Source organism: Mycteria americana, chromosome 9 (genome assembly GCF_035582795.1).
Source record: "Mycteria americana isolate JAX WOST 10 ecotype Jacksonville Zoo and Gardens chromosome 9, USCA_MyAme_1.0, whole genome shotgun sequence".
NCBI classification, from domain to species: Eukaryota; Metazoa; Chordata; class Aves; order Ciconiiformes; family Ciconiidae; genus Mycteria; species Mycteria americana.
In genome coordinates, this window is record NC_134373.1 from 8,993,546 (window position 1) to 9,008,304 (window position 14,759).

Consider the following 14,759-nt stretch of genomic DNA (forward strand, 5'->3'; position numbering starts at 1 on the left):
TTTTTCTCTGGATAGCTGACAGTGAAAAACATGTTGTGAAATACCTCAGAAAAAGCTTCTTGCTGTAAGTATGTCAGTTAGGCAAAATCAATGGTTTCTTTGTGGAACGTGCCAGTTGTTGTGATTTGCAAAGCTGTGACGCTGAACTCCAGTCTGTCTTCCACTGCCCTCCCGCCCCCTCATGTTCTGGCCTTACTGAGGCTTCAAGTGATGCTACCTTTGGGAGAGCAGTCTGTTTGCTTTTACTTAACTCAGTATTCTGGGATCTGCCAGGCATTTGTTTGCTGGGTATAGCTTGCAATGACCCCTACATACAGAGAGGCATTTCAAGAAGTAAGATGGATTACTTTCCGTCCAGTTCTTCTTAAGATGTGTTTGTTATACGTACCTTCACTGCACATCTGTCTGTTTGCTTTTGTGAAAGTCCTAGAGAGAGATGTGAATTCTTGGCTGGAAAGGAACTGAGAGCAAGGAACGCGTCTTACCTATTTTTTTAACAATGGTGGGCCTTGGGCTATGTTCCAAGGCAGGCTTTTAGGGTAGTATTGTCTGCCTGATAGAATATGTGTACCCAACATATGTATATACAAAGCATGTGCTTACAAGACCTCAAAGAGCAGTAATAGGTAAATAACCCATCTTCCTTGGTAATATAAGCTACCTCAGCTCTTGTAACCGACCAGTGGAAAATCATGCTGCTACTTAATTTCAGTTTGATTTTGACCATAGACTGGAAGATAGCTAGTCTTATAGTGTCACCTAATCTAGGTGGCAGCTGGAAGAGAACAGTTTTTCCTGGCCATCAAGAAGGAATTATCCAAAGATGATTGTGAATGCTTTGTTTGGAAGGAGAAAGGGGAAATTTGTAGCAATGAGAAATCCACGTTTTTAGTCAATTGAAAGCTAGTTTATTTGTTCACGGAAATATTTTCCTTGGAAGTTGCAAAGCATTTCATAGAAACTACCATGGAAACTGCTTGAAGACTGCTGTTTGAATACTCAAAAATCTTAACGTATATTTTTGTCAAAAATTTACAAGTACATGGAGGCTTGGACATCTGCTTATATCATCAAATGTTGCCAATATCGGAATTCCTGCAAAGACTTGCAGATAAATATATGGTAATCAGCATGCAATGGGCTACTTTGCAGTCTAGAGAATGTAAGCAGAAAAGGAGAATGACACACAAACAGAAATACCAAAGAAGAAAATTTCTCTTAGCCAGGATTTGTATTGTTTGTTCTTATGTTAGACTCTTTAAAGCCCCCTTTGACTTTCGAATTAATAAGCAGTATGGTGAAGTCAAGTCTGGCTGTCAAAATTTGCAGACAGTAAAATTGCTATTGGTAAAACTGAAGAGTATCAAGCGTTAGCAGTCTTCGTTAGCAAGCACATATGATTGGGTTACTGGATGGGGGGGGGGGGGCGGGAAGAAAGGTTTTACAAATCCAGAATCTCACTGTCACGAAATTTTAAGAGGAAGCACTGGAAATAGAAGTTTTTAAACTGAAAATCTTAACACTTGAAACTTAACAAAATTTTGTGTCCCATCTTTGGTAGCATATAGAGAGGTAATTATTGAAAGGTTGTCAAATAGACTAAGTTCTCATTTTAGAGAGAAAGCAGCATAATCAAATTGTCTGGAACAGCTACTCGAATCTCATCTTTCATGAAAGCAAAATTGGGATAAATATGAAGAGAAAAGAGCTGAAGGACATTAAAAACAGACTTTATCTTTTGCTCCTGTCTCTTACTGGCAGCCTTTCCCATGGGGAAATATTGGCATAGTACATCATCTTATCTCACCTTTAATAACAGGTGAACTTTCAGATAATTTAGCATTTTGCTTTAAGCTGAATCTGATCACAGGCTTACAGCAGTACATAAAAAATATGTCTGTTTTTGCTGGCCATGATTAGGGAAAGACAGCTTGAAAAAGAGAAGACAATGCTGTGTGTAAAAGGAAATGAAGTTTCAAATTTAAATCAGTGTTAAATATGTAGTTGGAAGGAGGTTATGTGATTTTTTTTTTTTTTTTTTTGGGGGGTGGGGGTGGGGGGCTTGTTCCCTATATCAAATTCCCACTCTGGTCAAAGTATCTCTTGCCATGAAGCTTAAAAAGGCCCAGCAGCATTATTTACCTGGTGACACACCCATATTTAGAAAAATTTTCAACCTGCACAGTCCTTCTGTTCATCTGTGCTCTTATTTAATGACTGTCAAATAAACAGTGCCTGGACATGGATAACAGTCTCATTCTACTAGCTAATGAAAGTACATTGTGGTGACTTAATATTGCATATATATTTTTGCTCACTTCTGAAATCTTTCACATTGTTTGGATTACGAACATGAACGATCCCTTATCACAGTTGGTTAAGTTAATCCACTTTGTAGCAATCTATTTGTCTCCAGCTTTTTTGACTTTGCAAAAACCATTCATGACCCAGGCTGAATGTAATTTATCCTACCTGGGGCCATTACACAAGAGCGGATTTCTTTTCATTATGAATTGTATTCTTCAATGTTCTCCTTGTGAAGCTCTTTACTTCTTAGACTTGTAGAGGAGGAAAAGGGAAGGTAGCCATGTGGGTTGGGTTGAGATTTCTGCGCACCAAACATGAATGAGAGGAGGAGCTCTGAAGAACTGCACGAGCATATGTGAGCCCGACCCCTAGAGAACTTGGTTCTGAGTGGGAGTGGAAGAAAAGTTAGCTGTACAGTAGCAACATCAAATTTTTTGCAAGTAGTGTGAATGAGAAGTGAAATGTCCTACACCTCAAAGATTGAATAGATATTTTGTTGGGAAGGTTGTTTAAATGTTTTATTCATCATTCCTATTCAGAGTGGTACCTGCTGCAGCAGTGATATCCTATGAATGACAGTATGAAGTCTGTCACAGAGCTTTTAATTATATGGGCTTGAGTTCTCCCTCTTCTGTGGTAGGAGAAAAAACTGCTTTTTATTTCAGTAGAAGCTGAATTTGTTATGATAACATTTGAACTCTACAGATGTTTAAACCACTTACGTAGAAAATAGTGCCAACACTCTGTTTTAATCTTTTTCAAACTAAATTTTATTTTATTACTAGCTTCTACTTTAATTTCATGTATGTTTAATTAAAGCCATAGAAGCTTTAATTAAAGCTATGGTCAAGACTAGGAATGCTGCAAAACGTTTTAAGCATTTAAACAGTGCCAGCTAGGATTTGAATTAAAATAAGCTGAGGTATTTGTGGTGTGAATAGGCACACATCATCATAATGAAACATTGGACAAATAAATGCTTTTCACTCCAAGGGAGGAGCAAAAGAAGTTTCCTAATTGTATTGAATTTGTGAGACTAATTTACTAAGTGATTTTACATCAGTTTAATTTTCTCTGAATTGCTCCAGAATAGAAATCAAAGCAGTGTATAAATTACTGTTTCATTTTTGTATTTTCAGGTGCTTCAGCTACAGAAAGTCATCTGGAAATAGAAGGGTTGGCAAATTGCCTGCCATATTATGGTATTTCTGATTTGAAAGAAATTCTGAATGCAGTAGTTAATGGAAATGCAAAGGAAGTATATGAATGTAGGCCTCTCAAAGTGATAAATTACTTGGAGGTAAGACAGAAGTTTGCTTTTAAGTATTGGCCAGCTAAGCTTATAACAAATCCTTAAACAGCTTGAAAATCTTTCTTCGGCTTTCTGTTTTAATTAATGTAGTTCTGTTCTAAACAGAAGTTACTTTTGAAAAGGAGAATGTCATATACTCTCCGAGGTGTATGGGTTCTGCATTGCTTACCAAAATACTTCCATCAGACATATCCAAAAACAGTCATCCAGCTGATGTTCGCAAAGGGTTTCTGTATAGGCAGTTTTCAGACTAGAAAGGCATTTCTCCATGTTAGAATACAGAACTGCCATAAAATTGCTTTACAAAGTCTAGAAGGCAGTTGAATCCAGAACAGTCATCAAGATTTAACTCCTTTATAAATAAATCTATGAAGAAGTTATAAAATTGTTTAAGGTAATAGTTTATGAAAAGTAGGCGTTAATTGAAGCTTAATTCTCATGTAAACCTCAACGAGATGTACATTGTGAACATCCGAAAGTGCACCATTTCCACTTAAAGAAGAAAAATTCCTATGATGCATTCAAAGAAAGGGCAGAGAGAGACAAATGGAAACTTTTTTTGCCAGAAAAGCAAGCTGTCACTGGAATTAAGACATTGAAGTAAAAAATGAAGTCTCACATACTGTGAACCCCATATGCCTCTGCAAATGCTTGTATTTAGTTAACATCAATAACTTCTGCAGTTAAAGGAAACACATACTGACAACTAAAGTCTTGTAAGTCCACTCTATTCAATGCAATAGTGACGAAGTTCTGCAGTGCACCGAAGAGAGGAAACCAGGGGTTCTTCACAAGCAGCCAGCATTATTAGTTGCCAGAAATATGGTACTTGAGTAGAAGAATCCTTAATGTGTTTTCTTACAGAAGTTATTATGCAACAGTTGGAACTGGAATGACTCTTGTTAATATTAGATACGCAAATAAATAAAATCATCCATCCAGAGACAATAATGGGTGTGAATCTTCAGAGACAACTAATATATGTGGTACTAGTTAAAGGTGCAGTAACTAACAATAGCAGTTTTCTACCACTTCTTGTCCAGATGTTTCACTAATGCTATCTTTAATCCCAGTTCTTATGATCTCTGTTCAAAAAGGTCACCAAAATATATGTTAAGTCTCTTCTTACTTAAGCATTTGCTAACATGCTTTCCTGAATTGGGCTACTTCAAAATGGGACCTAGGCATTTACATGGAGTATGTGTTTTATCTTTTAAACATTTATTATACAAATCTTTCCCTGTCTTTTTGGGGCAGTAATCTTACAGCTGCCTTTGGAGCAAGTGATTCTGTTGTGTACTACTGAACTGTTCTTGTGGACTCATGAAAGAAGCTTAAAGAAGGGTTAAGTGTTGAGACAGGAATGGTTTGTAACTTGGTTTGGAGGCAGAAGCTTTATTTCCTCTACCTACAAATACTCATACTCATCAGTCAGATTGAGTGGGATGGAGTTGGTTTTTTATAGAGAGAGAGATACACATACACACACAAACGTGTGTGTGTGTGTGTGTATATATGTATCTATATACAGCTATATATAGATACACACACACACACATACATATAAAGGTATATATCAAGAGATTATCAAAGGAAGTCTTGTTAAAAGCAATGTTGATCCTGTGAGGAACTGTTAGAAAGAAGATGCGTGTGCAGCAGTAACAGTAGCTGGAAAATAAATATTAACTAGGAAGTATATGGCTTGCTGTCATGAAAAAAAAATACTGTAAAAATAAGCACTGAGGGTTTTGACCATTCTAGGGGGTAAACACTGGAAGGGCCATTCACTGTCATGTTCAGAATTGCAACTTTTATCTTAAGTTTCGTTTTTGAGCAGGCAGCATGTCTGCAGCTTTTGCTGTCTTTTGGTAGACCCAGAAGAAAGAATAGGGTAATGGTTAAAGAAGCAGCCTTCCTAGGTAGAGAATAGTCCATAGTGATCTTTTTTGCACTTGGAAGAGTGGGAGAAAATCCCAGACAAACAAAAGGAGAAGATTCAGATTAAAACGTTATGAACGCTGCTTCAGGTTTGTACAATGTGAAGGGAGACTGTATGCCACATCCATTTCTGTCTAGGCAAGATTACTAAAGAGAAGGCAATGGCAGGAAGGCCCATCTTGGAAGAAGAAACAAAAAACCTGACAACTTCTTTTTGAAGTTGCTTGATTATTTGAGGGTGGGTGCTTCAGTAATGGTGTTTAGCAGTCACTTCTGCTTTCTAGTATGGTGAGATAACTGGATGCAATAGACAATACAACATTAATCTAAAATTTCACTATAGTATTTTTAAAACTTTGTTTAGCTGACTTTGACTTCATTTATGTTAGTTCTAAAGTTTGTGGTGCAGAATGTGTCTTGTGAACAGCTGATACTGGTGCCAACAGGAAATAGGATATTCAGAAATACAAAGCATCTTGCAAAAGTGGACCCTAAAAGAAAAAGAGTGCAGACATGACCAGGAGACTGACTGTGTGTGACTCCATTGTAGAAATGTCGTGAAAAGACCAATAAGATTTATTTAGAGATACATTTGGGTTTCTGGGATTTGGAATATTTATCAGCAGAAAAGAGAAGAGTGACCTTTAAACAGTGAGTGCTTAATTCCTGCTTTCTGGTAGCCCCAGGTGAATGTGTTAAAAAGTGGTACTTTAAAACTATTGGAGTTTTGTTTTTGTTTTTTTCTTTCCACAGGGAGAAGCAGTACGTTTAGCTCGGCAGCTGCCCTTACATTTGTCAAAAGAAGATGTACAAAATACAATTTACAGGATGAAGCAACAGCTTGGAAAGGAAAATAAAGGCTGTGTTCATAGTCGTCCTTTTTTTCATCACTTAACAGATATTCCAGAAGCTGACAAGCACAACTCCACGGAAATTATTCAGTAAATGAAACATTTTGTTTGGGTCATATTTCTGTTGCTTAATTTTGATCCTTACTCTGTAATTTCAGTATGTTTTGTGCAAAGCTTTTGTATAATGACTTTTCATTATCATATGAGCTATGATACGAGATATCCTAGGAACCTTTTTATTTAAATTCAAGTGCTACTTGAAAACTGGAAATAAATACTGTAGAGAAACAACATCACTATTTTTTAAAGAGTTTATTAAAGAAATGTTCTCAACCGGTTTGATGCTTTTCTTATTGCTGCAGGTTTAGAAAATGTCAGTATGTCAAAATTTTGTAGATATGAAGTGGTTAGAAGTTGCTTTCAACAGAGCCTGGCAAAGTTTATTGTACTAAGGACATGAGGTGTTAATTTTCAAAGGAATGACAGATAGCTGTAGGTATTTAAATGTGGCATTGCCATATGCAGTTGTTATAGTTACACTTTTATGGTGTTGTATTTCTACTTGGAAATTGTTAGCTTGTGTAAATGAGTATTGAAGTCCTACTGTTCGATCTCCAAAAAGCTTTTTTACACACTTACCGAAGTGTGATTCTTAAAAGTATAGTACACTCTTAAAACTTTAGATCAACAAAAGCTGGCCAGTGACTTGAAAGATGAAAGGATCAGAGTCACGGGAGCACAGGTTAGCACTGAAAGCAGATGTGTGTTGGTGCAATGCTGTACACAAACTGTTTGGGGGTGGGAAACATAAACTGTCCTCACTCGAGAATGTGGTGTAACTAGGGCAAAGTCTTCTATAGAGAGAGCTACTGATTCTGGTAAACTTGTTCATTCTCTTTCTACCAGAAAGTAATGTTTACTCCTCTATTTCAAGTAGTAGCCTACTTCCATAAAGCTACCCGCTTATGCCTTCTGTGCATAGCAGATGCAATGTGTCTGGAAGAGCATGTTTTAAAAGTTTCAAGAAAGATCACCTGAAAATTCCTGTTTGTCCCCCGTTGTTCTGTTGTTAGGAAATCTTGGCACTATGAAAATGTGGTGGTAAGGCCTAGCTTTGTAGTGTTTCTGTGGCTCCTAGGTAAGCGGTTGAAGGTTGCTGAAAGATCTGAGTGCAAGCTAGTTTGTGAACAGGAGTATCAGACCAGACAAGCAAATGTACAATCTGAAAATGTAAATTACTGATCTATTGCTCTGTATCAAACAGTGCTGAACTGGTGAACTTGGTTAAGAAAACACATCACAGCAATACATGACAACATATATATTCTAAACTGAAAGGTAATGATTATGGTTTTATGCCATTGAAGTAAGTTTATCCTTTTCATGTGGAAGAGAGGTTTAAAACTTCAAACTGGAGAAAGGAAAAACAAGTACAGAAAACATTACCTGCACTCTCTAGCAGTCATTTTAAACCACGTGCTTGTTTTAAGTAGCCGCCCCCGTTAATTATAGTGTGTTTGCCTCAAAGTAGCTCTGTTAGTCTTACGTAGAGTTTGTTTATGTGCATTCGAAGTGAACTGCTGGGAGCGAGCTGGGAGTACCTTGTGCCCCCACGTAGGTGGAAGGCAGGCCGAACTCGATGGTCTGCTGGGTTCAGCAGCAGGTGCCTGGGCGATCAGCACACCTAGACTTCTGCTCCATTCACAACACGTGCTGACTTTTGCCCAGGAGGCACACAGAGGAAGGTTCAGGGGACAGAGAACGCAAATGCATAGGAAAGCTTTGTTTATTGCACCGTTCTGCCACATACTTGGAGAGGTAGAGGCCTGAGGTAAGATAAGATACAGCAGCAAAACCAAGGTGCTCTCTTTTGACTGTTTTGGTGTGTGCATCCTTCACAGCTGCAAAGGAGTAGGAGCACAAGAAAGTGCAGCCTCCTCTGTTTCTGTTCCCCACCTCTGCGGTGCACATGTGTGAGGTCAGATTGGGAACAGCTGAAGGACATCAAGTGAATGCTGTGTGAGGGTAGTTAAGTGTCAGTTGGGAAGGAAAGGACTCTTTCTGGAGGAAGAGAAAGTTTGATATCTACTGCCATACTGAGGGAGTCTTAAGACATAGCCATGATTAAAATACCTTTCTGGTAGTGGGCACCAAAGGAGGGTGGGCAGCATGGGGACTGATGGGGGGAAAAGAGCAGGGATGATCGGAGGGCACAAGCAGGCTATCTTTCCAAACTTAACTGGTGAGTAAGGCACAAGATGAGAATGTCACTGGAAAACCAGACACTTGTTGGCTGTAAATGTCACTCGGTGCAGAAGATGTGAATTTTTAGAATGGAAGTGAGAAGGTGGATGGAGACACAGGAAGGAGACGTGACTCTTGGCTCTGAGGGGGAAACAGGATCCCAGCCTTGTGGTGGATGCAGAAGGTTATAGTTTGTTTATTTTTATTCTTGTTTGGATACAAACTGTGAGAGTTTAGAGAGTAGCTGTTACAGTGAGAAAAGCCATAGGCAAGCTGGAGAACAGAAATTTATCTCCAAGCTAAGTTTGTTGGAACTTAAATGAATACGTGCACCAATTTTAGTCAGTTGGGAATATAATGTGCAGTATTTAATGAGATTAATAATTGCTAGTCCTTTTCCAAAAGGTAAAATAGCTGTATTCTAACTATATTGGAGCAAATGCTAGTGTCTTTGATAGACTAGAATCACCATCAAGTGCTTTCATATAGTAGTACCGTTGCAGAGGACAAGTTGTTTAATAGGTATTCAGGCTTTAGGTTGAGGATGAAAAGTGATTGGTAAATTGGTATTCACAGATGCCCAGGTGGGCTCAGTTGCTATGGAAGCAGATCAGTGTCAGGCATTGCCGTGGGTGCAGGTCCACCAGGTTGGGTAGTTGGGAGCTGGCTCTTCCCTCCTGCCCTACTCCCTTCCCTCCTGGCTAGGTTTGCTGCTCTTTACCTCGGAGGGCTGCTGTGGATTTCTTCCTTAGGTACACGTACGTGCAGTTTGTTTTCTGTCTCTGTGAGATATTGGGGATTGTCCTGTGGCTGGGTGCCAGCAGCGAGTGCTGTAGCATGGCTTCGGAGCTGTAAGTCTGGGTGTTTCCCCACCGCGGGACTCGTGTTTGGGGGTTGTGCTGGCTTTGGCTGGGGCAGAGTTAATTTTCTTCACAGTAGCTAGTATGGGGCTCTGCGTTGGATTTGTGCTGGAGACAGCGTTGATAACACAGGGATGTTTTAGTCACTGCTGAGCAGCGCTTACACAGAGTCAAAGCCTTTTCTGCCTCTCACCCCACCCCACCAGCCAGTGGGCTGGGGGGGCACAAGAAGCTGGGAGGGGACACGGGTGGGACAGCTGACCCCAACTGACCAAAGGGATATCCCACACCATATGGCCTCATGCTCAGGATATAAAGCTGGGGAAGGAGGAAGGGGGGGACATTTGGAGTGATGGCGTTTGTCTTCCCAAGTCACCATTACGTATGATGGAGCCCTGCTTTCCTGGAGATGGCTGAACACCTGCCTGCCCATGGGAAGGAGTGAAGGAATTCCTTGCTTTGCTTTGCTTGGGAGTGTGGCTTTTGCTTTCCCTATTAAACTGTCTTTATCTCAACCCACGAGTTTTCTCACTTTTGCTCTTCTGATTCTCTCCCCCCTCCCCCTGGGAGGCAGTGAGCGAGCGGCCGGGGGGGCTTCGTTGCTGGCTGAGGTTAAATCACGACAGGGGTGCAAGTTGAAATTGTGAGTTGGTCTGATACTGTGCTGATGGGAGATGGCTTTAGATAGCGTGGGTCTCTCCTTGCTTTATCCAGTGTGGACAGAAGGAAATGTTACTTTCTGTTTCTAGAGATGCTCTTACTGATGCCCCTGGTGATGCATCCATTTTATGTTCCTTATTTAAACAATAAAAGTACCCCAGTTCTAGATTTACAAGCTTAAAAAGTCAAATGGTGTACTTGGTTTAATGGTTCTCAAAAAGGAAGGCACATCAGCTTCTTGCCGTTGCATCAGCACCTGGTGCCACTCAGATGTTTCATCAAGCGATGAACCCCAGGCTGCCTGTCCTTGCCGTCAGTCAGTCCCCAGCTGTATGGGCTCTTTGAAAGGAAGAAGAAAACCTAAAATGTGTAATGACGACTAGACTTGGTTATTGTTGTGCTTGACCTCTTACCTTAGAGGAAAAAGGAGCGGGGCAGGACGTGGTGGGCACACGTCCCAGCAGCGAGCGGACAGGCTGCCCACGCTGTTGTGACCCACGCCATGGACCCACGCAGATGTTTCCACCGCGAGTGGCCAGGTCGGGGCATTTTAGGGGACTTCTAGTATTTGCGCTGCCCTCTGCTGGCATTTTATTTTTGTACAATTTTGACCGCTTAAAATGATGGGTAGGCCGGTCTGAGGTTGACCATGAACGAGCATCGCTCCTTCCTCACTTTCAGTCACCAGCAGGTCAAAGTGTTATCGCTTACGACGCTTCTCCTGGTGTGCGTGTTTGCCTTCCTAAAACATGCCTAGTGCAGGTACCAGTGTTCCCTAAGTGATAATGGGGAGCTTTCCAGACTAAAGCATGATCTCGTAATAAAACCCCTTTTGGTTGTACATAGCTTTGTATTTTTCAGAGGATCATTTGTACGGTCGGTTTGGCCGGGTTCACTTCTGGTGGTGTATTTGCAGCTCAGGTGTCCGCCTTGCCCAAATTCCGAGAGATTGCATATTATTTTCATAGGAAACCATTGAATATCAATTTTCTTTTTAAATACAGGAAAATCTCATTGAAAAAAGAATTCTTTTTCCCTGCATATAAATATGGGTGTAAACACGAGATGGAGGTAGCGCCTTTTATGTGCTACTTTTCTGAATGTATTAGGAATCTTAATAATTAAGTTTCCGTTTCGTCTCAGTTAAGAAGTGTGTGTGTGTGAAGGGATTTGGAGTATTTCTGGGGATTTTTTTCTTCCTTTAGCATGAATAGTAGCAGTTCAGAGAATAATAGCAAAAACAGAGGAATGCTTAACTTCTTTCAGGAGCACTCAGCAGTCATTGGCAACAGTAAAATCTGTATGATGTAATTTGTGATTTGTTAAAATGGATTCTTCTTCTGTATTTCCATATTCTAATATGGAGTATTTAAAATGTCTAGCAATAGAATCAATACTCCCAAGCAACACTCTCTTTAGTTATACAAGCACCCATTCCTCGGTCTCAATTTATGCAAGTGGTTTCGTTCCTTTTTTGTTTCGTTTTTTTCCCCCGCCCTACATACATATTGGTATTACTCTCATAAAAGTAAGCATCAAAGAGCAACTTTTTAGGTTTTTGAAAGGGTTATAATAGTTGGTCTTCAGAGCTTGTTTTATCTTCTGTAAAGCAGGTCTAGTTTTGGTTTGGTAGGGGGGTTTGGTTTTGTTAAACAAGCTTATAATTCTGAATTAATTTTTTTGGCTGCAATAGCAATATTGAAGGATTCTTGAATGGTTTTTCTCTTGTACCCAGCATTTAACAGGCTGGGTTAGCAATTGTAGGAAACCGAAGGTACATCCATTTAATTTTGCAGATGGAAAGCTACCAGAAGTAGCTTTTATTTTTTTTCCTCTCTCTAAGTATGGAGTATCGTATCTGAAATTATGGAGAGTATAAATGTGGAAATGTTAAATCTTTTGTTAATGGCTTCGAATTAAGCACACATTGTTGCAGATGATTTGGAGGACTTATTTAAAGTAAATATACAATTTCAAGCTCAATTATCATTCATAGTTTAACTGAACATAGTGAGATACTAGGTCTGTGAATTTGATACAGTGTTACTTCATAATTACGATGCTTTTTTACAGTAAATTTGATATAGAACAGTTGCTAAAGGAAAGCTGCTGAATAGTGTGACCAACCATTTTATGGGACACATCTGGTGCATTAGTTCAGGATGTGCGCTGCAGAAGAACAGAGCCTTTTGCACAAAATGAGAAGGAAGCTAACTCCACATGTATACGTTTTGCGGACATGCGGAGAGGTTAAACAATTACGAGTTAATTGTGTAAGCTAATAGGAGGGGTGTTCGTAATGTCATTTCAAAATAGCTATGGAGGAAATGGAGGAGAATTATTGTTTTAAAATCTCAAATGAACGGTTTACACCTGTTAATGTTACATTTAGAACAGCTGTTTCTTTTATTATCAGTAAACAGATGCAGAAAGTAATGGAATGTTTTAAAGCAAGATGTTAATCCTGTCTTCCACTACTGAACATTCTCACAATATCATGATTAAATATTAACTGTAATGCTGCTGTCATCTGCAGTTACAGAATTCTTACTTATTTTTTTTAATCACTTTTGTATCTGAAGTTGTAAATGTTTGTCCAAAGTTATTGTAGTCTTTCATCGACCCATCGTAAGTCTTTTGCACATCGGTAATTTTATTGATGATTTCGTTGGGCTGAATTACTCGGCCAAAGCAGCCCTGACTTTGGTTTTGCTCAGAGGTTATTTCTCTATTTGTAATTTCACCCTGAAATGAAACAAGCTATCTTTATAAGGGGAGAAGAAAATTACTCTTGAGGGCCCAGCCTAATGCAGATTTCCTATGAACTCCATATGAAGGTGGTTGGTATTATAGGGGAAGCTTTGGCAGAGCATGCCCAGTTAGGTCCAGCACTGCATACTGGGATAGTACCAGTCAGGTGGTACAGGAGAGGTTCTTGTTTAGTGCCTGGAATGTTTCGTTTTATGTGAAAACAATTTTAATCTTAGTTCATTTATTTTCTTTATGTCTTATGACAACTGTAGTGTGCTACTAAGGTTTTGAACTACAGAACAGCTATGGTTCTGACAGCCTCTTGGAAAAAAATACCTCAAAACTGCAGATGCAATACCACGTGTACCTAGAAAAAAAAACTCCAAGTATTTCAAAATATTTAAAAATTAGTGCCTAAACTGACCTGAAGTTCCTAGAAACCAGTAGCTGCCACTCAGATGCTTAAAGGTGATAGTAGTAGTTCTTCAACTGGAAAGCAGATCTGTCTCAATTTTAGAATTAGAGTATCTGTAAATGTTCTAAAATATGTAGCTTTTCATTGAAATAACACATGATTGTGGAGCATTACTAACTCAGCACTCCAAGAACGGAAGCGCAGAAGATTAATAACTGTATAACTTGTTTGGCAGATTAGTTTTCAGGAAATGTAGAGACCAATGAATATGGCAGCTGCGTTATTAAAATACTGTATTCGAGCCCAGGTCAAATTGTTCATTCATGCGTGGAGTAACTCAGCGTTAATTGAATCATTACATTTTTTAGATATTTTAGATCACCAATATTTTTTGCTTCAGCACTTAAAATGCCTGTTTAAATTAAAATATTCACAAGGAGCAAGCGTTTTGACAGAGGAACGCTGTATGAAGCATTTATATATGAGCGTTCGCTTGTCAGGTCATTGCAGTAATAAAACTGCATTGGTAGAACTAAGGTTCTACCTTATTTCTAATGTCAGGACAGCCTATTTTGGGAGGATTTTAAAGATGCTTAGTCAGGTAAAATTATCTAAGTTGATATTACACAACAAAGAGGTAATGTCTTTCTTTGTTCTTGTTAGCCTGGTACGGTTTATGTTAGATAAATGAGAGAGTGTTCCTGACGAAAGGTAAGAGAATTTACTTTCTCAATTAAAAAAAGGAGGAGGGAGGAACCCTCTCGTGTTTAAGTAGCTTTAAAAGAGTCCTGTCATCTCACTTCAAGAGAATGGAAAGGAAAATTCTTTTGGAGATAATTTGAGCTTATTTCATATAAAGTAGTTGTTGAAAGGCAAATGGTTTCAGCTCTGAGGAGCGGATCTAGGTATGATTCTTGTCACACCTGGCCAAAACTGACTTGTAATAAATAGATTGTTTCAAAGCAACGTGCTGCTGCATTTCTGTTCTTCACTTAAAGCAGGCAGAGTTTCAATATTATTTAATCTGTTAACATTCCTGATGTTCCCTGACAGCTTAGGTGTGTATGATTTAGAAGAAGAATCTGTTAATAGTTACTAAGACGTGTGAAACTATATGCGTATAGTTCTAGAAAACTGTTCCCTCATCAGAGGAATTAATGCAGTTACTTCTCCCACAAAGTAGCCACCTCCATTGCAGAACATTTCCTTAATTGTTGCACTTAAAACTTCACGTTCAGCTTCAAAATCCTCTTTTTCAGAACTGCTTGCCGGAGACCCCATTGCCATTTAGGAGAGCCATAACTTCTATGCTTTATTTACAACGACCTTTGAGCAACTGAAAATGCTGCCAAGTCCTTTAGGAAGTGTGGATTTGAAACTTCAGTTTTGGTCTGCATTTGCAAATAAGTAAATGTGATTTT

The 14,759-nt window shown here is 39.2% G+C and overlaps 1 protein-coding gene across 5 annotated transcripts in view; it reads left to right on the top strand.

Moving 5' to 3' along the window:
- Window positions 1-6,707, top strand: part of PMS1 (PMS1 homolog 1, mismatch repair system component) — a 50,617-nt gene extending 43,910 nt beyond the window's left edge. For 4 of the 5 annotated variants that reach the window (XM_075511839.1, XM_075511840.1, XM_075511838.1 and 1 more), the window contains 2 exons: window positions 3,447-3,607; window positions 6,311-6,707. In XM_075511839.1, coding sequence (XP_075367954.1) covers window positions 3,447-3,607; window positions 6,311-6,502 — 353 coding nt within the window. In that variant the 3' untranslated portion in view covers window positions 6,503-6,707. The remainder of the gene's footprint in view (window positions 1-3,446; window positions 3,608-6,310) is intronic. The other variant, XM_075511843.1, reaches the window with a different exon arrangement.
- Window positions 6,708-14,759: the final 8,052 nt, after the last annotated feature.